The sequence below is a fragment of the Loxodonta africana genome, chromosome 3 (assembly GCF_030014295.1).
Source record: "Loxodonta africana isolate mLoxAfr1 chromosome 3, mLoxAfr1.hap2, whole genome shotgun sequence".
Classification (NCBI taxonomy): Eukaryota; Metazoa; Chordata; class Mammalia; order Proboscidea; family Elephantidae; genus Loxodonta; species Loxodonta africana.
The window spans coordinates 48,117,174-48,142,529 of record NC_087344.1 but is presented as its reverse complement, the minus strand read 5'-3'; the positions used below and the strand labels follow the sequence as shown (position 1 = coordinate 48,142,529).

The 25,356-nt window shown below is 39.9% G+C and overlaps 1 protein-coding gene across 5 annotated transcripts in view; it reads right to left on the bottom strand.

The window, feature by feature from the left end:
* The window catches only part of PRDM2 (PR/SET domain 2), a 174,244-nt gene that overhangs the window by 128,130 nt on the left and 20,758 nt on the right, over window positions 1–25,356 (bottom strand). For 4 of the 5 annotated variants that reach the window (XM_023552047.2, XM_064281318.1, XM_010593099.3 and 1 more), the window contains exons 2-4: window positions 21,707–21,780; window positions 2,641–2,758; window positions 301–404 (exon numbers count right to left, since the gene is read on the bottom strand). In XM_023552047.2, the coding sequence (XP_023407815.1) occupies window positions 301–404; window positions 2,641–2,758; window positions 21,707–21,715 (231 nt within the window). In that variant the 5' untranslated portion in view covers window positions 21,716–21,780. The remainder of the gene's footprint in view (window positions 1–300; window positions 405–2,640; window positions 2,759–21,706; window positions 21,781–25,356) is intronic. The other variant, XM_064281319.1, reaches the window with a different exon arrangement.

The window sequence follows — 25,356 nt, the reverse complement described above, 5'->3', positions numbered from 1 at the left end:
TGTCTGGAGGGGAGATGAGAAGCCCAAGGGGCACAAAAGCTGGCTGAATGGACACGGGGAATACAGGGTGGAAAGGAGGAGTGTGCTGTCTCATTAGGGGGAGAGCAACTAGGAGTACACAGCAAGGTGTATATAAATTTTTGTATGAGAGACTGACTTGATTTGTAAACTTTCACTTAAAGCACAATAAAATAAAAACATTTTTTTTTCCCCAAATGTCAAATCCTGAGACAAAAGATAATTATTACTTAAAAAAACTTACAGAACTTTGGTAAACAAAGGATCGCAATGCTTTCTTACCTCCCACATGTATACATTATTCTTGACCTGAGATCTTTTTTTCTTATCGCCAACAAATGGCCCAAACTTTTTGCCTTTTAAAATTGGTTTAGTGGCCCAGACACCTAGAAAATAAAAATCAACATTTTAATATGTACTGTAGTTATTTTCAAGACTGAAAGCATTAAAATCAACTCAGTTTTACAAAATAAGTAAAAGGCTAGACTGCCTAAAAGGAGCATAAAGTTAAATCAAGTGAGATCAAGTTAAGTCAAATTAAATCAATTCCTCAATGAGGATTTTTACTTTCCTTCTTTAAACTCTTCTGTATTTTCCAAATATTCTATAAAGAACCTATATATATTGTCTTATAATTAGGAAAGAATCTTTTATATTTGTTTTTTAATTTTTTCATATAAAACTGCCCATATAGTACCATCCCAAATACTATTTGAAAAAAAGTACAAACACAGCTGAAGAGGAAAAATATTGTTAGTGAAACTACGAATAGTTTTTAAACTACCCTTTCTCTACTTTTCTACGGATCTGAAATATTTCCAAGGAACATGCGTTGTTTTTATAAGTTAGAAATACAATTTTACAATTAAATATTTTGAAGTTTGCCTAATATAGAAAGTTCTCTACTCCTTGGTTAAGTTTCCTGAAAACTTAGCCTCTTGGACAGTTCACTCTTCAGAGTTTCAAACAGCCAAGATTTGTGCTGCTCTGTTGTATTCTTAGGCATATTTCTATGTTCTATGCACTGACCAGAAACCAGACAAGATGAAGAAACAGGTAAAATGGTAGGACTAGCCCAGGAGTCAAAGGAACTGGCGCCCAGTGGGGACTCTGTCCCTGACAGCTTTACTTAGGGCAAGTTCCCTCACCCTTTTCGGCCTCAGTTTCCTCATTTACAGAAGGGAGGGTAAAGGTTTAGACCAGTGATGAATCCTACCTTTCTGTAAGTGTGCTATGAGTTACATTTGATAACGCAGCTAACAATCCATTAGTTGAGCTATAAAATCAACTACTTTCATTGAAACAATATAAAATCTCAAATTATTCATGGAACAAATTTTAAATAAGGATTGGGAAAAGCATTTATTAAAAATATATTCACACACATATACATATAAAAAATATCATAAGTACACTGTAAAAAAGGAAATAGGATATAAACATGATATATTCCAAGGCTGTACTTTGACTAAATTTTTATAACTTACTTCCTTAGACTTCTTTCTAAAGATTAGGCCACATAAACAAGACCAAAAACACACAAGCTTGGTTTTTATTCAATGAGAACTCCTACCCAGCAGCATTCAGATAAACTGAGGCCATATCATTCATTCAAATATCTACTGAGGGTCTATAAAATATCAGTTATTAGCAATGTAAAGATTAATAAGAAATGAAGGTACTCAAAATCAATGAAAGGGACAAACATGAAAACAATCACAAAATAACAAAGTAAGCATAATTTATGAGCAAGTTGTATTCCTAAATCTGTCTTTAAGTCGAATTTGTTCGTAAGTCAGAACAGTTAAGGACTGTTCTGTACCTAGTGTCAGTTAGTCAAATGTTTGTCTTAGTATATAGTATATATATTGTACTTTCTAGGCATAAAAAACATTAAACACTCCCAGGTACACTAAAACATCTTTAACATAATATACAGTAATAATAATATTTTGATGTACACTGCAAAGTAGTGCCTGTCATTACGAACCATGATACGTACCTTGAATTTTTAATGTAACAGGCTGTACGAGGGGGAAAGGGGAGAATTAGAAGGAGCTCTGGTGGTGCAGTGGTTAAAGCAGCTCGACTGCTAACTGAAAAGCTGGCGGTTCAAAACCACCAGCAGCTCGGCAGGAGAAAGATGTGGCAGTTTGCTTCCATAGAGATTTACAGCCTTAGAAACCCTATGGGGTCACTACGAGTCGGAATTGACTCAGAGGTAGTGGGTTTTGATTGGGATGGGAGTTGGTACCTAGCAACGGGTTGTATGTAAAGTGGGATGTTCGTAACCCAGGACTGCCTATAATCATACCCAGATCATAGTGGAATTAAAGGGGAGAGAACGATATATTCTATGAGAATAAGAAGCCCAGAGACAGGGAACATTTGAGCTGAATTATGATCGATGAGGTGTGTGTGTGTTTGCTTCTGGTTTTATTTTTATAAACTATGTTCATCCTCGATTCTTGATGGGAAAAATTCATAAACACCATGTAATCTTGCAACCCAAAGTATAAATCTGTTGCTTGAATGATGAACTCCCTACCTCAAATAGCCTCAAAGGGAGCCTGGCTGCAGCCTGCTCCTCATCCCCCGTCTCTCTGTGACCATGGTACTCACCAATTCGGGTCTTGTCCACAGCAGACGGGAGCAGCCTCACTTCCTCCGGAAGTCCTCGAAGCACATGTTCGGGTACCTCGGCCAGGGTCTCAGTGACTGCCACAGGCTCAGTAGCGTTCTGCAAGTCAAGAAACAGAAAGACTATAGCAAAAGGAAGAAAAACCAGTTAACGTTTCATTTTCCGGCCCAATAAGCAAATATGTAAAACTGTAACTGAAACCTGAAGCTAGCAAGCCAAACCAAAACCATGATGTCAAACATTTCAGTAGTGGCTTTGAGGCTTGTTTGTGAGTCTCCAAAGGAAACCACTGCAACCTTCAAGCATGTCTGTGTTAATCTATTTTGTTCTAGCCACCTGTAGCCATTTTCAAAATATGTAAATCTCTGGCTCCACACTGCTTTAAACTCTCACAGAATGTGGCAGCAAAATACAGCTTACGTTTACTTTTAAATCAAAGGCTACCATTAGCATTTGGCATGCTTGAAAAATAAAAATCAGCACTTCATACTTAAATGAAAACTCTGGGCACATACTGTTAAAGGCTACTCTGACCAACCCGACCACGCCCCATCTAAGCTCTCACCCTCCAGCAGAAATCTCCCCTTGACTGTGGCTCAAATACCCCTCTCCCCAAAAGAATACAATAATTTCTTTCAGTCCCTCACTGGGAGTGTGACCTTTCTCGGAAAGTGCAATTTATCACTATGTATCAAGTCACTAAACAGCAAAGGCACCATTCTGTCAGAGAGTTTCTAAGAAATAGAGACTCTTGTACAATTGCTAACCAAATTTTAGGCTAGGATTCATCTTTTTTTTTTAATTACTATACTTCAGATGAAGGTTCACGGGACAAACTAGCTTCTCATTAAACAGTTACTATACATACTGTTTTATGAAATTGGTTAACAACCCCATGAGATGTCAACACTCTCCCTTCTTGACCCTGGGTTCCGTATTACCAGCTTTCCTGACCCCTCCTGGTCCTTGCCCCTGGGCTGGTGTGCCCCGTTCATCTTGTTTTGTTTTATGGGCCTATCTAATCTTTGGCTGAAGGGTGAACCTCAGGAGTGACTTCATTACTGAGCTAAAAGGGGGATTCATCATATTCTTAAAAAATAAGATTACTATTAGAAATGTATCTCAGGAAATAGGAGGGGGAATTTCTGCCAACGGGTAGAAAGTGACTGTTATTTCAAAAATAACTTTCAAATCAGGAAAACCAAGTGTTCATTAACTGGCACCACACATATCCTAAAAGAACTGATATGTACAGCATGTCTGACACTGCTAGGAATGATGGGCTTTGCAGTGTGAGTGTTTGTTGTGTGTAGTGTTTTATTTCACCCAAAGGGAAACATTCTCAAGGACTTTCAAAGGAACCTGCCAAGGCAAAAAGCAAACTCCAAGCTAAAAAAAGTTAATTTTCCCCACAACAATGAAGCTCTTGTAGTTTTTAAGAACATTGTGTGCCAAGCAAAAGAAGAGCATCCAAATTTGCAGACTCCCAGAATTTTAATTTTTTTTTTTTTTACCATCAATTGACTACTTCAAGAGAAATAAATCCCAAAGCAAGGAGTAAGTCATTAAACCCAAACCCACTGCCGTCCAATCGATTCCAACTCACAGAGACCATACAGGACAGAGTAGAACTGCCCCACAGGGTTTCCAAGGCTGTGTATCTTACAGACACAGACTGCCACATCCCTCGGAGTGGCTGGCAGGTTCGAACCCCTGACCTTTTGGTTAGCAGCTGCGTGCTTAACCCATGTACCACGAGAGCTCCAAGTAAGTCATTAGGAAGGTCTGTTCACCATGCACTGTGGCACATTTCAAGTTGGAATGCGCAGGAGAGGACATCTATAGACTTGAGGATCATTTCTTGGACTGAGCAAGGCAAACAGTACATACACTTCAGAAGACACAAATACTTGCCCCCGGCTTGATTTACAACTTTGCCCTCCATGGTAGTACCAAGCACAATTTAAGTGTCTTCTGAAACACGGAAGTACCAAATTCACCCCCAGAAAATGGTCTTAAGGTATTTTTAATTAGTTAAGGTGTGAATAAATTTGGTACGCACATTTCTCACCTCTAAATAGTGTTCTTGTTTTGAAATTTTTAATCAATAAGCTAAATTTTCGGAAATGTGAGTTTTTTTTCCAAAGGGTATTAAATTGATGGTAGTCTCCTAGGTTACCTAATAATTATTTTATGACACTCATAAATTAAATAGTATTACCAAATACTAGCCAGAGTTATGAGTCCTACCATGCTTTGGCAGAGTAGGAGGGCATTTTCTTCCCCTTTCTCATATATGACTCTAAGCAAACATTTAAAAGGACTTGACACCATTTAACCTCCCCAAGAGCACTGCACTTTGGAAAGACTGTGTGTCCGCTAATCTAAACTGACACTTCTAGGCACTCTTCCAGTAATATCAATGATAACTTCATGTTTACTAAGCGCTTCCTCAGTGCAAAACACTGTGCTAACTGTTTTATATGCATGATAGAGTTTACTCCAAACAACCCTCCTCTCACCCCCTCCACAGGCAGAAGAAGAAACAGAGGCTTCGAGAAGTGGTATAACTTCATCAAGACCAGGATTTGAACCCTCGTCTGCCTCACTCTAGAGCCTAAGTGTGTAACCACTGTGGTCTTTGCAGTTAACATTCTGCTGGAATGTAATCTGAGAACCTCTACCTTAAAAACTCCAAAATTCTAGGGCAATGCTAGCAGGGGATGGAACAGCAAGAATGGTCATTCCTACAGGAAATGTATGTCTTGAGTATAAATTGGAGACCACCTGGATTAAAATTTCTGGAATACCTGTTAATATAAGGGAAAAGTCCGGTGCATTTATTTACCTGTTTTTAGCTCACCTATTATTTTTAATTGGGACTCATTTATCTAGTTGAGGACAGCTTCCCCTTCCCTCCCCATTTTAGTACCCTTCACATTATGAGGGGATTCAACTACCATAGGAGGCCCTCAATCCACACCAACCCATCCAGACACCGCCCAGTCCAGGCCTTCACTCCTCCCCTGTCTTGCATTTGGCAACTCCACTACAGGGGCTGTGGCTAGTGCCTGGAACATTTCTAGAAAATTGGTGATTCAGGAAGAAGAAGGGGGACTCATGGATAGGGATGGTCTACCTAAAGAGAACAACCTTTTTCCCCTTTCTTACTTTTCCTTTATAGCTCTTAGCACAATATTAAAGTTATTTGTATAATTAGGCTGCTCTAAAGACAGATGGTGCCTATGTTACTCAATGTTGCATTTTCAATGCTTAGCAATAGACCTTAAGTGTTTGTTGTCATTGCAATATTTGTTGGATGAATAAACGATTCTTTATAAGCTAACAAACCTTTTTTTGGAAAAAGGACAGAAATTAATAAAATAATAAGAAAGTATTCTCTCTACCTATGCCTGAATTTCTTGAATTTGAGTTAAGTATTATTCAAGGTTTATGTAAGAATCCCTTTTTAGAAAATATGCTCTTAATTCCAAGCAACCAATTTCCAAGTAAACCTCTGGATCAGACGAATGTTTAAAAAATTCTGTCTCCAGCACATCACAAGATGGGATCTTCTTCTCTACATACATCCTGTAGTTTTAGATGTAATGTTATACTTTAAACAGGGACATCTTGGTTCTCACACTAAAGAATCACCATTTGATTCTGGGGTTAGTTCCCAGATTCATCTTGTCCAAAAGAAATCATAATATCTACTTAATTAATTTACTCAAATATCTGAGTCCCTGCTATAGCCCAGGCAATACTCAAGATACCACATCTGCCTTCACGATGCATCATTCTAGCGACAGAGACACAAAAATCAAACAGATATACGCCAGGGTGTCATTGGTGCTGCGAAAAAAGTCAAGCACAAAAAGAGGACCCAGAGATGAGTGGGTTGCTACTTTAGGTAAGAGTACACTCATGTACCATGTAACGTCCAGTCAGGCAAACACCCAACCACACAAACATTGGTGGGTCCCTAAAGTTAAAATAGAGTTCAGAAATCCCGATCGAAGAACAGGACGTAGCAGGCATAATAACTCAATGTAGCAAACACAGGAGCTTCCCACACGCACCAGGTGTATCTCATGTCTCTTGTATACAAAGCAATCGTGCTGCCAGGCATATAATGGTACAGTACATATAACCTATAGCAGATATGTCGAGAGTCATAATAAACGCCTGTATTACTGGCTTATGTATGTACTCTTCTTTCTATTGTTATTTTAATGTGAACCTCCCCTACTTAAAAAGTTTACCATACAATAGTGTATACTTCGACTCCTGGCAGCAGTATCCACTCTTGTGTATCAAGCGTCTCTTGAGTGTTGTGGCGTTCTCTCTGTTTAATTTTCGTTTGAAAATATTACCGTGAAGTTCATTGTGGCTCCCAAAGGTAGCAGAACCAGTGCTAGTGATGGTAGTAGCAAGAGGCAAAGGAGAAGTATCGATTTGGAAGTGAAACAAAAGTATACCATATAGCTTTAATAAGTATATAATACCGTGTTCACGAAACGTCCAAATCACGTATTGTCCTATTTGACAGAACATATCATGGACATGAAGTGATGCATGACTGTACTTAAAAACATGCCAGAAAGGAAACAGCACGGACAAAAATCCTGAGTCAGGAATAAGCTTAGTGTGCTTGTAGAACAGACAGACAAAATGATTGTATCCAGAGCACCGAAAATGCAGGGAGAGCAGCTAGAAATGAAGTAGGAAAGGCCGGCGGGATGTAATGCCTTGTGAGAACTGATCCCCACTTCCTTACCTATGTCAAAGGAGGGGAGTGGAATGTAAGGAAGGTAACCAGAGCCAAGTCCAGGCGTAGAGCTATGATGAAAGACTCTGGCTGTTCCTTCCTCCTGGAGTGGCTATAAGATGCCCTGAGCTGTAAAGTGGCCGACATTCTCCTCAAGGGCACCCCAGTCCTTGCTGCCCCTAAATAAAAGCTCATTCTTGTTTCCAGGGCTTTTAACTCTGATCACTGTAGTGCGTATGGAAGGAGTTACAAGGACTTCTCCACTTTCTAAGTAGACCTCAATAAGTATTCTTTATTTCACAGCACAATAAAGTGCAGGCTCCAAACATGAATCAATGAACTGATCTGAACAGATATTGGAAATGTATTCAATTTAAGTTAATTTAATAAATTAACTATTAATTGGAAACCCTGGTGGCATAGTGGTTAAGTGCTATGGCTGCTAATCACAAGGGTCAGCAGTTTGAATCCGTCAGGCGCTCCTTGGAAACTCTGTGTAGCAGTTCTACTCTGTCCTATAGGGTCGCTATGAGTCGGAATCAACTCGATAGCACTGGATTTGGTTTGGAACTATTAACTGATCTCATCAATCCCATGTTTCCAACTTCCTAACCCAAACTCAAAGTCAATATTCCCTCCCTTCCCCAACTAATGGCAACAAGGCTCTTTCCTTCACTGATTCTATCATTTAATCATGCAACAAATACTTCCCGGGTGGCTGCTCTGGGCCAGCACTGTGCCGAGTGTTGAGGATACAATAGTTAATAAAGCTGACCAAGTCCCCTTCCCCATGGAACTCAGTGGCTAGAGAAATTTCTATTTTCCTGCTAATAAGACAAGAAACCTTAGAGATATTTTGATTCTCCAGTTTTAACTTTGCATCAGAGCCTCTTAAAGATCATTCTATTTCTTTCCCCTAATATCTTTCCTCCAGCCAAGAAGGTCTTTCCATGCTGGAGAGCGTGAGGGCACAGGGACTGCACATTTACTTCATTCCACCTCTGGGCAAAGATCTGTGCTACACACGTTACACGTATTACCTCATTTAACCCTCACAACATAGTAACTATAGCTAACACTGATGGCTACCATCCGTCAGTTTGTCATGCTATGGTGGCTTGTGTGTTGCTGTGATGCTAGAAGCTATGCCACTGGCATTTCAAATATCAGCAGGGTTGCCAATGGTGGACAGGTTTCAGCAGGGCTTCCAAACTAAAACGGACTAGGCAGAAAGGCCTAGAGATCTACTTTCAAAAATTCGCCAGTGAAAACCTTACAGATCACAACAGAACATCGTCCAACTCACCTGTCAGCAGCTGAGTGTCATCAAGATGGATCAATCACTGCAGGAGGGTATCACGTTTGGTAAAGCAGAGAGAGGGTCAGCAAAGGTGAGGGACACCCTTGGTGAGATGGACTGGCACAAAAGCCACAATGATGGACTCAAACATGCCAGTGATGTGTTCTATAAAAGCTCACCAGGAGTAAGAGTCAACTTAATGGCAGCTATCTATCTATCTGACATTGATGGAGGGTTGAGTGTATGTCAGACACCGTTCTAAACATTTTATATGTATTACCTCATTTAATCTTTACAACATCACTCTGACTATAAGTACTTTTATGATCCCCATTTCACAGATGAAACTGAAACTTGCCATAGTTACAAGCCAATCAGCAGAGAGCTAGGACTCAAACCCAGGCAGTCAGGCTTAGGGCCTTACTCTCAAATACTATGCCATACAATAGCCCTGTCAAGCAACTCTCCACAGGTTACATAGTTTTTAACTACAAGAGCCAAGGTAAAATCCAAACAATCAGACTCCAGAGTCCACATGTTTAACACCAAATCAGTGAAGCTCATACTACATAGTCCAGAAATCCCTGGAGAATCCCCAAGACCCTTTCAGGGAGTCCATGAGGTCATAACTATTTTTATAATGATACCAAGATGTCATTTGCCTGTTTCATTCTTTCTCTCAGGAATCTACAGTGGAGTTTTCCAAGGCTATGATGTGTGGTGATGTCAGCACTCTAATGGCTAATGGAATATATCATTGTTTTTTTTGTGTTTTAAAATTTTGTTTTATGAATAAGGTCTGTTGTCTAACATTACTATACCAATGTTCATTTCCTGGATTTGCTATTGTACTATAGTTATGTAAGATGTTACCACTGGGGAAGCTGGGTGACAGTACATGGGACTCTCAACACTGTTTTTGCAACTTCCCGTGAGTCTACAACTATTTCAAAATAAAAATTGCTCTAAATTTTGTTTTAATTTCTAACGTATCTAATATCCACAGATATAACCCCTGTACTCAAAAGCTCTTTGGGTTCCTCAACAATTATACCACCTCCTGTCTTTCTCTACTTCCATTTCAGGACCTAGATGCAGAGGTCAGGAGAGACGTTCAGTGCCTAAACTGACAATGTGGTGATCAGAGTGGAGGTTGAGGAAGCAGAACTCAATCCACACATTTGTGCCCCCCACCCCTCCGGCTTCTCTCTGAGTACGACTGTAGAACTGCTTCTTCAAAACTGGCACATTTTAAGGGTTTCACTCCTAACTAAAAGAGTCCTGGTGGTGCAAACGGTTAAGCGCTTGGCAGCTAACCAAAAGGCTGGCAGTTCGAACCCACCCAGCAGCTTCGTGGAAGAAGGACCTGGTGATCTGCTTCCATAAAGATTACAGCCAAGAAAACCATATGGGGCAGTTCTACTCAGTCACATAAGGTCACTCTGATTCAAAACAGACTAGACAGCACACAACAGCACTGATAATTACTAACGGCAAAGGAGCAAAATACACTAGAATAAACTGGGATAAGTTACAATGGTTTCAGAATATTAAAAAGCACAACAATACTTTACCATCAATGCCACCATGTGAACGCCTGTGGGGACAGAACGGAATATCCAGAAGAGAGTTCCTACCCACTGGTTTTGAGACCCAGCGGGGTGCGTCCCCAACCCCATCAAGGCAGGACAATGTACATTTGTATTTTAGTCCTCTGCCCACCCAGGAGAACCTGGTGGGGCAAATGGTTAATGTACTCAGCTGCTAGTTGGAAGGTGAGAGTTTCGAACTCACCCACAGGTGCCTTGAGAGAAACGCCTGGAGATCTACTTCTGAAAAATCAGCCATTAAAAACCCTATGGAGCACAGCTCTCCTCTGCCACACATGGGATCACCATGAGTCATACTCAACCCAATGGCAACTGTTTTGTTTTGTTTCTCCTACCCAGGTGATTCCTCAGCCTCCTAGATGCCTGTCCCCACTACCTTATTCTAGAAGGACCCCCCTAATGCTCAGTTCCGACACTCTCTGCACCTCACAGCAGTTTGCACTTTGTAATGACTTACTGGTGAGCATGTTTAGTGTCCTCTCCACTGGAGGCAAGCTTGAGGACGCAGGGCAGTCTGTCTCACTCACCACTGTGTCTGGTGCCGGGCACAGGATGCCTAGCTCAGAGCAGCACTCACTAGAAGAGTGAACAAACAAACATCCGGTAGTCAACTGCCAAAGGGTCTGGGCCTCGGAAAGCTGGCTTTAAGAGTGGTTCAGGCTCACCAGTAACTGGGAAGCAGAGAAAGAGAGAAGAGGCGAGAACGAAGGCTTCAGGAGGCTATCATCTAACAGTGAAACAGAAGAGGAGGAGCAGCAAAGTCCTAGAAGAAGTCGTCACAGAGGCAGAAGGGAAACCAAGAGCAACTGTCAGAGAAGCACAGAAAAGGCTCAAGGAAGGAGGGTTTGTCAACAGAGGCTGACTGCTGATGATCCTTCAAAATCTTGTACCTGATCCTATCCTCCAGTTCTCATTGTCACTGTCATCCTTCAAACCAGAAATAATAAACCAATCCCCATTCCTCCTATAAACGTCCAATGAGCACTCCATATCCATGCTACCCTAGGAAAAGAGCAACAAAGAGGAGAGACAAGGTCCTGCCCATCTGCGGCCCCCACGTCAACGTGGGACACTGAAGAACACGTCATTTGTTATAAATGAAACCAACAGTGTGGTATACCAGAGTTAAGGAAGGGATATTGGTTTGGTTCGGATGGTGGAGGAAGGCATTTGAGAAGACAGCACAGAGGGACTTAGAAACTACAAGGATGAGAATGGGCCAAGTATTGAGGACAGAGCAGTCCAGGCAAACGTCCGGAGGAAAGAATGGGCTTGGCATGTATTATGGGTTAAACTGTGTTCCCCCAAAAATGTGTGTCAACTTGGCTAGGCTATGACTCCCAGGAGTATGTGGTTATGGACCATTTCGTGATCTGATCTGATTATCCTATGTAAATTCTACCTCTATGATGTTAATGAGTTAGGATTAGAGACAGTTATGCTGATGAGGCAGGACTCAATCTACAAGATTAGGTTGTATGTCTTAAGTCAATCCCTTTTGAGGTATAAGAGAACTGAGCAGCAAGGACAGGGACTTCATACCACCAAGAATGAGGTGTCAGAAGCAGAGCATATCCTTTGGATCTGGGGCCCCTGTGCTGAGAAGCTCCTAGACCAGGGAACTATTGATGACAAAGACGTTATCCCAAAGAATAAACTTGTTTCTTAAAGCCATCTACTTGTGGTATTTCTGTTATAGCAGCATAGATAGCTAAGACATCATGTTTCCAGAGCAGAAAGAAGCCACTGTGGCTGGGTTAGAGGAAGTCGAAGAGAAACGAGAAAGCAGAGGCAGCCGCCAAAACATGCAGTGCCTAGAAGGCTGTGGTAAAGAGACGGCACTGTATTCTGAGGGTGGTGGGATGCCACTAGAGGGTTTTCAGGACAGTGACATGATGTAATGAGGTCTTCTAGCTTCCAGTCTATTCTATGTTCAACTCCTCCAGTATCTTCTGCCTTCTTGATTAATCATCCTATGAAGCATGCTCGTTCAAAACCCTTTTTTAAAGTGTTCTAAATAAAACCTAATAGTTCCTCTGCTGCTTTTAGAGACTCTGAAGGTTCCAGAGAGGCAAAGAAAATTAGGCACCTGAAGGCTGTCTCAGCCTGACACCCCCACCCCAGAAGCTTCTGATACAGGCTGGAAGTGGCAGTGAACAGGGGAAGGAGCTTTGTGCTTCTTCCCAGTAGTCTGTTACTGATGAGATTTAGTTGCAACTTCTCAAGCTATTTTCAACCAAAGCAGCAAACTGTGGGACTACAGCCTTTAAAGTCTGATGGGGTTTGTTTGATCTACATACAACTTCTAAAAAGAAAATTAAATCTATTGGAAGAAATCACAGAAAAATTCCCGTTTTACTCTTTAAGTTCCTCCCTAGGCCCTGCAGGCAGTTGAGTTCCTGGTGCCACCCTCTGGCCCTTCCTGGCTTCATGAGACTAGGTTCTCTTACAAATTACGGTCTTTTACAATTCAGGCTTCCAGCCACTGGTCCTTCTGGCCTTCGTCCTTCTGGCCAGTCAATAACCTCTACATCCTTTCAGGTCAAGTTCAAATCAAGCTCATCAATGAAGATATCCCAAATAACTCATGATGACTGTTCACTTTTCTGATTACCTATATGTTGATTTCATGTTGTGTAATTACAGTGCTCACAGCACGTACGGGATGGTTCGATGGAGAGAGAGACTGCTGGTGAGCTAATGAATCAAGAAGTTCCGTAACAGTCCAAACAGAAGATGTTTGAGTTTGAACTCGAGCAGTGGCAGTGATTAGATGGCATTTTTTTAAATTGTGTTTTAAGTGAAAGTTTACAATCCAAGCCAGTCTCTCACACAAAAACTTATATACACCTTGCTATGTAAAACCTGGAAACCCTGGTGGCGTAGTGGTTAAGTGCTACAGCTGCTAACCAAGAGGTCGGCAGTTCGAATCCGCCAGGCGCTCCTTGGAAACTCTATGGGGCAGTTCTACTCTGTCCTATGGGGTCGCTATGAGTTGGAATCGACTCAATGGCAGTGGGTTAATGTAAGCCCTAGCTGCTCTCTCCCTAATAAGACAGCACACTCCTCCCCTCTACCCTATATTCCCCGTGTCCACTCAGCCAGCTCCTGTCCCCTCTGCCTTCTCATCTGACGATTAGAAGGTATTTTATCCGGCAGAATCAGGACTATGTTGGTTACTGGTTGAAACAATAACAAAAATAGCAACACAACGTTAGTCAGAACTGACTCAACTAAGCACAACAACATATGCTAGGCACTAGCCTAAGTGCTTTACGTTTACTAACGCGTTTACTCTTTACCACAATCTGGTGGTGTGGACACCATTACTAGCCCTATTTAACAGATGAGAAAGTTGAAACCAAGAATCAAGTGACTAGTCAAAGGTCACACAACTGCAGCAGCAAAGCCAGATGTGAACACGGATGTTAAGACACAAGACGGCAAAGACAAGGCAGAGCTAAACAATTCTATAACCCTCTTATCTATCAAAGCATTAATATTAGAATGACGTAAAATGTAAGCCATTTTGCCACAAGTTCCTTCCACAGTTAATGTAAATAAATGTTATTCAAGTTGCTTTTTTTCCTAATTTCAGAAATAATCTAATATTTTCATTCAAAAAGATACTGTTCCAGATTTTATAAAAAGTACTCATTTATCTAGGAGAATACATGATTCAAAATGAGATTTAAGTGCCACCCTTATTCAACATGTTAACTTCCTACACTGTACATCCATTAAAAGAACTTTAAGTCATAACAGGTAGGAATTGTCTTACTCGGAAGTCTTTTTTAATTATACATCAAACAGTGTTTCGTTCTGTTGTGCATAAAGGTCACTATGAGTCAGAACCGACTCGACGGCACCTAACAACAACAACAAACAACACTGTTTAGATTAGACTGCTAGATTTTTAAAGCATTTTTACACCAAATTTAATTCTTAAAAAGTCTGAAAAATCAAATTTGTATTTCTAATCATCTATAAAAATTATAATTTATATTAACAATCAACTAAAACAGGGAAGGTGATTTCAATTTTACGTATCATATATTTTTAGGATTAGAAAAAAAGGGAGGGGAATTCCTAAAATGAAAGTGAAAGCCATCCCAAAGTTTCTCCAGCTCTTTAGAAATAAGATTATGGATAGATTTAACTAGATGGTAAGATGTTCTCTCATTTAAAAACAAAGGAAAAAAAAAAAAAAAACCTCCCGTACAAGGAATAAACTACTGATACATGATACATGCAAGGACGTAGATGAATCTCAAAAACATGAGGCTGACCAGAAGAAGACACAAAAGAGCACGTACTGTTTGATTCCATTTATATGAAATTCTAGAACAGGAAAAATCAATCTATAGTGACAGAGGGCTAATCAGTGGTTGTCTGGGGTGAGGGTTGGGGGAGGACTGACTGCAGAGGGTGCTAGAGGGAACTTCTGGGGATGAAGGAAATGTTCTATATTTTAATAGCGATGGTGGTTACATGAGTGCATACATTTGTCAAGAAGCCCTGGTGGTACAGTGGTAAAGCGTTTGGGTGCTAACTGAAATGTCAGTGGTTCAAACCCACCAGTTGCTCTCCACGAGAAAGATGTAGCAGTCCGCTTCCATAAAGATTATAGCCTTGGAGACCCTTTGGGACAGTTCTACTCTGTCCTACAAGGTCCCTATGAATTGGAATCAACTCAAAGGCAACAGGGTATACTTTTGCCAAAACCGAAACTATCCACTTAAAGTGCGTACATTTTATAATATGTAAATTAATACCTCAAGGTTGATTTTTAAAGGTAAAATAACTAAAGTAAATAAATCCTACACGTTCCTCTTTAAATCGTATCAAAATGAAATTTTAATACACCGAGAAAATAGTTTAAAAAATAAAAATGCCAACATAAATCAAATAGAAAATTTTTTAAAAATCAAGATTTTTTAACCCAACTTAAACACTCCTTTGTTCAAAACCCTCCAAAAGTTTCCCATCTCGCTCAGTAAAGCCTACTCTAGTCCTAGTCCTACAATGACCCACAAGCTCTGACCTCATCCCTCTCTGACCCTGCCCCACCACTCTCCCCTCACTCACTCTGCTCTGCTCCGGGCATACTGTGGCCTCAGAACCAGCACCCTCCACTCCCTTGCCACACCCGCTCTTGTCCACACTCCTAGAATTATTAAGGTAACTCCACTATACCATATAACATAGGTACAGGCTACCATTACATAAGGCTGTATGTGCCCTCTTACATAGGCAACAGGTACAAAATATTTGTATTTTAAAAAATAAGACTAAGCAAGTTTTACTGGTATTTCTTCTAAGGCGTCCTTTCACTTCACCAGGAGAATAATCACAAATTATTATGTCAGTTTAATCTATTTAACTAAAGCAGCTAGTTTCTTGAATACTGATTTGCCTAAAATTAACAGTAGAGAGTGACTGTAGTGGATGACAGAAGAGATTAGACTAAGTATTGATAATTATTAAGAATATTCATGTTAAGATACATATATTCATATTAAGTATATGATTCATATTATAATATATCCATATTAAGATATATTATTGCTAGAATAAAAAAACTAAACCAGCTGTCATCAAGTCGATACCAACTCATACCAACCTCATGCGAGCCAGAGTAGAACTGTGCTCCACAGGGTTTTCCGTGGCTGATTTTTCAGAAGTAGGTCACCAGGCCTTTCTTCTGAGGCATCTCTGGGTGGACTCAAGCCTCTAACCTTTTGGTTAGCAGCTGAGAGCTTTAACTGTTTGTACCACCCACGGGCTTCTATTGCTAGAACAGAAAAATGATAATCACCATAGTAATTATTGTTACCAGAAAAAGACATCCAAGAATCCTAGCGTATTAAAATACTCTAAGATTCTATGAACAATTCTTCTTGTTAAGTCTTGTTAAAAAAACAAGATTTTTTTTAAGCTATTATTCTGGGGGTAAAAAATGGGGAAAAAAATCAAGAGTTTCAATTCACCAAGTGGATATAGCATTAAATTACATTTGGGTAAGGAATGAGTATGACTGCAATAACAATAAACAGATGGGGACGGATAACAAAAAAATCCTATATACCATCTTTCAAAAAGAATAGCAGCCAAATAGTTCTAAAACATACTTTTTTTTTTAAGTGTTCTCTTTCAAAAAGCTGACAGGTCCACTAAGTTGTCCAACTGAAGAAACTGTACTCAAATACAGTGCTAAACTCAGTAATGAAAAAACATACAATCACACTCTCACCCCCTTACAACGCAGCCTCCAAAACACAGTAAAAGTAATATTCTACAACTTCAGATTATGTCACCGTCCAGTGGCTTGTCTCTGTACTTAGAACAATAGCTAAACTCCTTCCCATGGCCCTTCGAGCCCTATAAATCTGGCCCTTGCCTCTCACACCAATGTCATCTTGTTGAAGAGTCCCAGATGCTAGCGAAGCTCCAACCCCGACTTGGTCTCTGTGTCCTGAACCTCCCAGCTCGTTCCACTTAAGGGCCTCTGCACTTACTGTTTACTCTGCCTAGAATTTTCTTACCCCAGATCTTCATTTAGCTGGTTCCTTATAATTATCTGAGTCTTGGTTCTAGTATCAATCACCTCCGCAGAAGAGCCTTCTATGACCATGCAATCCAGAGAACTTCCCTCTTCCTCCCCCGTCATTCTTTATTACAGTTCCGTTTCACTGTCTTCACAGCATCGTTCACTATGTGAAGCTGTCTTCTCTTCCTGCTTTTTAACTGGCTCCCTCTACGTGACTATATTTTGTAGAGCCCTTGCCTATCTTGTTCGCTGCAGAATCCGCAACGTCTATCCCTAAGATGCAGTCAAGGCCTGAAATGATGAATGATTTAAGACCTGATGAATAAAAGAATGAATGAACTCAGGACAGCTGAGACAGTAGATGGCTTACTACAAGTCTCATTGTCTAATGAACTCAGATTTGCAGCATCCAGAGATGAAAAGTTTTAGTTGTTTTACTAGTCTTTAATCTGGAAGGCTAAATTGCTTTGCTACTGGTTAATGCCAATACCATAGATTACTGATCAGGATGTAGAAATGCTACAATTATAAGCACTATATCGACAGAAAGTTCCAAATATGAATAGCAATTTGGGTTATGCAAAGATTCTTTAAAAAAGAAAACAACAAAGTGTGACTCAATAAATCAGAGATCAAGGCAGTTGTATTAAATCATAGGGCTGTACACAAATACTGTGGTTCTCCCAGGCACCTGATGGGACTGCACTGCTTTCCAAGCTGAGTCTTAACTTAGATGTGGCCAAGTGATTAACTTTGGCCAATAAATGTGAGCAGAAGTGACATTTGCTGAGACTAAGTCATCATCCTTGGTTCTTGAGTCACTAACATAGCAGAACCCCATGCCAGTTCACACTGGGTATGTAACAAGAACAAGAAATAAACTGTTGCTGTGTTACACTACTGAGATTTTGGAGTTGCTGTTATCGCAACACAATCTAGCTTACCCTAATTGATACGGGTATACAGTGTGGTGACCAAGAACTTAGACTTTGGGATCTGACAGGCCTGAGTCTGAATTAGAGCTCTTTCACTTATGATCTGTGTGATCATGGCCAAGCTATGACCACCTCTCTGAGCTTTAATGTCTTCATCCATAAAGTAAAGGCTATGATATCTGTACTTCATAGAGTGGTTGTAAAGAATAAATTAATGAGAGAAGGTACATACAATGGAGTCCCCAAGTAGTTTAAGCGCTCAACTACTAGCCAAAAGATTGGTGGTGTGAATCCACCCAGAGGTACTTCAGAAAAAAGTCCCGGCAATCTGCTTCCAAACAGTCACAGCCTTGAAAACCCTACAGAGCACAGTTCTACTCTGAAACAAAAGGGGTCTCCACAAGTCTGAGTCAGTCAGATGGTGATTGCATTTGGTACATGCAATGCTTAACAGAGTGCCTGGCATGTGTTAAGCACTCAATAGAGGGCAAGTGGTAGTAAATGCTTGTATATCTACTTTAAGCTACTATGAACATATATCTGCATTATGGAAATTAGCTCATCTCAGATATTTGGTAATAAAATACGGCATTCCAAACTCTATATTCAATGAATGAGCCACTTACAAAGTTCTCAATTTTCCTGGATAAATCTAGGAAAGCTGGAGAAGGAAAGCAGTGGAAATCTCAAAAGTTGTATATTGGGATGACCATGGAATGTTAATGAAGCAAGTAAAGGATAACTATGATTAGAAAATGGAGAAAGATGGGAGGAAATATGATGATCGTTCCTCTTGCCCGCCAACCAGGTAGGGGCTCAGTTACAAGGAACAAAAGCTGACATGCAAGGCAAGCTGCGTTCTAAATCAGGAGGATAAATAATATTAAGAAAAGGGTAAGTATAGAATGAATTACAAAAGAGACGCGAAAGACAAAGACCATGTGGGTCTGGGGCTTCCTAGAGCCCCAGAGCTAGAGTTAGAGGGAGAGCCTGGTGAGCTACTACACCAGGAAGTGCTTAGAACACACTGATAATGACTGAGTTCAGAACGCTGCTGCAATAGTCAATGCTTAAAACACTGGGAGGCTTCGGGCTCTATTGTTTCTTCTACAGCAATCATTTGCAAACAATATGGTATGCTCATTCCTTCCCTAAAACTTAACTGTCAGATAGGAATGAAATGATTCTGTGCTGTCATCTTAGAGACCAAGCCCATCAAAAGAGATTTAGATCTGACAGCTAAAATTCATCAAAGCAATGCTGATCAGTTCCTAGAGAGACTACTCTAACCCAAAACGGCCATAGAGATCGTAATTATGTCAGTCCGATTTAAGCAGAAACCTTTTTTTAATATCTGAATTCCTATATGGCATTATTTTGAAGTTCTTCCAAGCATTTATTGCTCATTTTCATTGGCTTTAAATGAAAAGAATAAATATAAGAAAAAAAAAAAAATAAGAGAGAAGAAAAACACAAAATGTACTGAAACAATTCTTAATTTTAAAAAATTACTGGGGCTATTGTTGAAAAACACTCATTTTTATTCCATGATATAACGATCAGGTCTAAATAGCATACAACTAATATTCCTCAAATAATGAAAACATAATTAGAGATGCTAAATTTTTACTCATAAAAAAGTAGACACTTCTTATAATCCAAACAAAAGTTTCATTACTACCAGGCCATTTAAATTACACTCAAATCACAAATATGTTAACCATTAGAAACATAAGAGGACACTTTCCCATTGATATTGGGCATCTGGCATCAAAGGCAGCCCTCTGTAGGTCTGATACTGAAACTTATCAAAAGCAAAAAGAAGTTGTAAAAGCATCCAAGAAAAGAAATGGCTGTTATTATTACACGGCTCTTTTGAATGGCATGGCAACTTTTTAAAGCACACCTTCACTTAATAGCAGGATATTAAAGTGAAAGTGTAAGGTGTCAAACAGGTTTTCACTTTAGAAATAAAATTTTACTATGCTAACACGGTATAAGAAATAAGGCATCATTAGGCCTAATGCTAAAGTTGTAGCCACCTGACACAAATGATCGTTTACCAGCAATGCAACGAAAGCAATGCGACTATTTAGACTCCTCTCTGAAAACATTCGGAAACCCTGGTGGCATTGTGGTTGAGAACTATGGCTGCTAACCAAAAGGTCAGCAATTTGAATCCCCCAGGTGCTCCTTGGAAACCCTGTGGGGCAGTTCTATTCTGGCCTATAGGGTCGCTATAAGTCGGAATCAACTCGAGGGCAGTGGGTTTTTTGGTTTTGAAAGCATTCACCACCACTCTGATCCAGAATCGAGATTCTTCTAACAGTTCCCAGGCAGGAGAAAAGCAACCTTCTCTGGATGGCTGGGTTCCCATTAACAATCAATCTTGAAATAGGAAAATAAATGAAATCTATGACATATATATGCATATAACTTTGATGGATGATGACTGTGAAAATCCACTCTGTTCTCTTTTCCCTCCCCCATCTCACCATTTCAAAAATAATTTGCCTTCAAAAGCATGTCACTAAATCTGCAAGTTTTAAAATAATAGAAACCATGTGCCCCATGTGTTTGCCAGATTCATTTTTTATGATGTATGGTCCTCGCAATAGAATAAACATATTTCTGATAAAGAAAGCAATGAAACAAAATCAAAAGAATCCATTTTTAAAAAGTTCACATCCCTCAATGCAACATGAAATTGAATTTAAGTTTGGCCACCTAATTAAATCGGACTTGTGATCCACTTGTAAAAGCAGCTAGAAGCACCTGTGAATGATAAAAAGGTGCCTGAAGTTATAGCAGATGAAGGATACAAAATGTTTTCAAGTCTGATAGTTTCAAGCGAAGCACTAAAAATTATATAATTCACATTTCTAAGTTTTGTCCTTCATATTTTTTAATGTGTTTATAAAGATCCCAAAAGAGAAAGTTTCCGACCCCCATAAATTTCCATGACTGCAAGTGAAATGATATTCAGGCCAATAAAAGAAGAATACGACTTTAGAATAAATGAAATCCACAAAACTGGTTCTACTTATCAGAACATCCTTGAGGCTACAGAAATAACCATAGCAGAATAGATTAATCTTCAGGTAATCCCACACCTTCCTGTAAGGAGAAACACATCTTATATTTAAAAATCTGTCCCGTTGTTTTTATTCAATGCCTAGGTTTTTCAGGGACAGAATGCTTGAAGTTTCTCATTTGATCAGTCTCGATCTCAAAAAATAACTTTCGATCTTCTCTTTTCAACCAATGGATATTTACAAAATAAAACTTGTTAAAAACAAAAGCTAATAAGCTTCAAAACAAACAAAAATTCAACCTATGATGTGGCAAAGGAGAGGTAAAAAAGAAAAGTCTGAACTAAATTCCTAAAAATGGGTTCTCTACTCAGGGTTCCAAAGTTTAAACTCGTTTTCGACAAGAGCAGATACGAGATGTGAACCCAAGGAATGCTAACTCATGACAAAACAATGCACACTCCACTTCACGAACAAACACACACTATGGAGACAATGAGCTTATTAATGGTATTGTTGTTCTTGTGTGCCCTCGAGATGATCCCAACTCATAGCCACCCCATAGGACAGAATAGAACTGCTTATAGGGTTTTCTAGGTTGTAATCTTTATGGGAGCAGATCACCAGGTCTTTTCTCCCACAGAGCAGCTGGTGGGTTCAAACTGCCAACCTTTCGGTTAATAGCCATGTGTTTAACCACTGCACCACCAGGGCTCCTTGATTAATGGTATTAAGAAACAAAAATGAAATTCTGGGCAGAATGAATGTGTGTGCTACTATCTTTTAAAAATCAAGAACTGGTCTAACATCTAGGTAAAGTATTTGATAAATTCTTATTTTTAAACTCACCTGATTCATTTTCAATTCCTGTTGTGTTCTGTAAAGATACACACAACAAAGAAACTTCTTTGATTACATGAGCCCTAAAAAGAAAAACAGACAATTGTAATATGTACCTGCCTACAAATTTACAGTGATTTAAAACCACACAAGAACTGCAGAGTTTGCTCAAAGGGCTATTCATAAAGGAACTCCATGCCAGATCAACTTCAGTCTATGCTGAGCGCTTTCTTCTCAGATTTATTGTCTACAATAAAATAGATTTCTTACTAACCTTTACTAGGGCTTCATTATGCTCTACAATTGAAAGCAGACTCATTAGAATGACATCAAACTTTTGATTTGGAATTGCATCATTCCTAAGAACAAATAAATTAGCTTTGTTTATAGTCCAAAACACAAAGCATTGCTGAGTATTCTAAAAGTTAATTGTCCCTCTTTTATTTATATCAGTACTGTACAGAATGCAAACACAATTTGACCCCGTTACATTATTTTGTTTTTCAACCTTCTGATGCAGAAAGGGGAGCTTATGAACTTTGGCCATGCAGAGCTCCCTTTGAGGAACAGAACAAAAAAAGTGCAGTAAAATGCAAATATTTTCATGAGAGATGTTTACTACGAGCTACGGTTGTTCCTTTAAAAATTTCTGTTAAACATATTCATAGTATAGTATAGTAAAATAATGAGAAAACAAAAGTCATATGACATACTTGTTTTGAAATAACCATCTATGAAGATGGTCCTTTCTGCAACATACGCCTTAAGAGTTATTTGGAGCCATTCATAATACATGAAAATCATTTCACTTTAAGGAGAACTCCCACTGTAATATTCTAAATGTTTCCAGCACAAGTATATCTACATATCACCAAGCATAATTCTCCTACTTCTTCATGAACTTGACTAGAATAACTTATCTTTCCCTCCTTGGCCCATAAGACTTTGCTTACATTGTAACTTTTGTTTTAATTGTTGTAAGTCAAGAAGCATGTACGTTAATGTCATTCCTCATACTAGAGGAATATACTGTCTGCCCACTGCCATAAAGAATTGTGCTTTGACATTTTACCCCAGTACTTTAGTGAGGATAGTTTTTTGTTTTGTTTTTTACTTGAGCTATTTAACCACTCACCTGAACACCATTAGCAACCAAGGGCACTATATTTATGTTAGGGCCTGGTCATCTAAAATAAAAAAAAAAAACCAAACCCAGTGCCATCGAGTCGATTCCGACTCATAGCGATCCTACAGGACAGAGCAGAACTGCCCCATAGAGTTTCCAAGGAGTTCCTGACAGATTCCAACTACCGACCCTTTGGTTAGCAGCAGTAGCACTTAACGACTACGCCACCAGGGTTTCCTGGCCGGTCATCGAAGCTACTTTTTATTCATGAACGGCACAGGGAATGTATTCTATAACTTGCATCTTGTTAGAGAGCTCAGTGCTAGCCAAAACCAACACAAATTCTTAGCAAGAAAATACACAGTAAATGAAATTTTAGATGCTGTTAGGTGCCCTGGGGTCAATTTCAATTCATAGAAAACCCATGTGACAGAGGAGAAATGCCTCCGCAGTGTTCTCTAGACTATAATCGCCACAGGGGCAGATTGCCAGGTCTTTCCCCTGAAGAGCCACTGGGTAAGTTCGGACCATCAACTACTTGGTAAATAACCTAGCACTTAACCACTGCACCACCAGGTTCCTTCAAATTTTAGCTAGCCGGAGGTTAGCCCATTAGAGCCATTCCTTTAGTTTTTAATATTGAGCATCTTTTTCATATATAGTTAAGAGAGCCTTTCTTAGTATACATCGTACATTGAACATAATCGATCCTTTCCTTCAAGGCTTGAGATCATTAAGTCAAAAACGTGTCTGGCTGTAAACAAGTGATAAAGTTAATGGCTGCTGATGTGTGCACACCTCATCACCTGTACCATAAATACCTACTGACCACCACACAGTTCCATTAGGCAGTCCTTGTGTAAGTAAGGAAACCCTGGTGGCATAATGGTTAAGTGCTACAGCTGCTAACCAAAGGGTCGGCAGTTCGAATCCGCCAGGCGCTCCTTGGAAACTCTATGGGGCAGTCCTATTCTATCCTATAGGGTCGCTATGAGTCGGAATCGACTCGACAGCACTGGATTTGGTTTGTTTGGTTTTGTGTAAGTAACACTTCATGCCTCTAGGAGAAAATAATACTTGCTCTCTTACTAAGCTTTTACAGAATATTCTACCATTTCCCTTGATTTGTCTTTTCCTTCTCATGAGATTCATCGGTATCATCGTCATTAACAACTGTGTTAATATTAATAACTTATTATATTAATAACTATCATTATGAAGCTTCTTCCAAGGACCGGCAGGCACTGGTCTAAGAACTTCACAAATAGAGTTCAGTTCATTTTCACAATAACTCTACAGGTAAGTCATAGTATGCGAGAGGGTGAGGTAACTTGGCCAAGGTCTCGTAATTTTGGTTTCTGCTATGGTTTCTTAACTGTGTTTCACCAGCTTCTTATTCCTGCCTCTCCTTGTGGAGCAAGTACAACTACGTCAAGCACTGTTCTTGAGCAGTGAACAGAACAGAGATCCCTGCCCTCTATGGCGAGATCCACAATAAACAAGTAAAATATAATGAAAGTAGAGAAAAACAAAACCAGATTGAAAGATACTATCTCCATGCCTGCGAATCCAACAGTGTGTCTCAAACTGAAGGGGACAACTGCATAAAAGCCGGAAGGACAAGCGCTGAGGACCAAGCCGGTATGGGGGAGGAGCATTACAAAGAAGCGGGAACCTGAAGTGAGAAGCCCCAAAATGGCAGCATACCTGGGGATTTGAGGAGGCAAAGATGCCAGTGTGGCTGGTCCGCAGGGAGTGAGCGGGAAAGTGGCGGAGATGACTTCAGAGAGACATGGGATGGGAGGGGATGGGGTGGGATGGGAAGGGATAGGGTGGGTTGGGATGAGATGGGAGGGGATAGGATGGGAGGGGAGGGGAGGGGATGGGAGGCTCAGTAAGTATGGACTTTGCATGATATGCATTGCTCACTAGACTAGCTATAAAACCACTGGGAGGCTCAAGACAGTAGTGACCTAACGTAATTTAGATTTTAAAAGAGACCTGTAGTGGAGTAGGGAGGAGGCAAGAAGACCTCTTAGGAGGCTAATGGCCCAGTTTGAACAAGAGATGACGGTGCCTTGGCCCAGGTAGCAATAGAGAAATGAGAACTGGATTTTAGATGCATTTTCAAAATAGAACTCCCAAGATTTGCTGCCAGATTACAGGTTAGGTATGAAAGAATGAGAGGAAGTCAGGGACCACGCCAAGGTTTTTGTCCTTAGGGCACAGAAGGATGGCGGTGCTGCCATTTTCTGAGGTGCTGCCTTCTCTCCATCTGCTTTTCATTTGTTTTTCCCTCTTTATTTAACACTTAGCTTCTTTCCTTTCCCTCTTCTGTTGCAGCTGCTAGCTCACAGGCACAATTCAAACAATTGAGGTATCCTTGCATCTGATGCAGATAACTAAAACATTGAAGTACTTAAAATATTTCATTCTCTGGTTTGTTTTCTCAATTAATCTCAACTTTTTCTTAATAAAAAGCCACAATAGACTTTGGATTGTTACAAGGTAAGGTCACAGATGCTCCACAGAC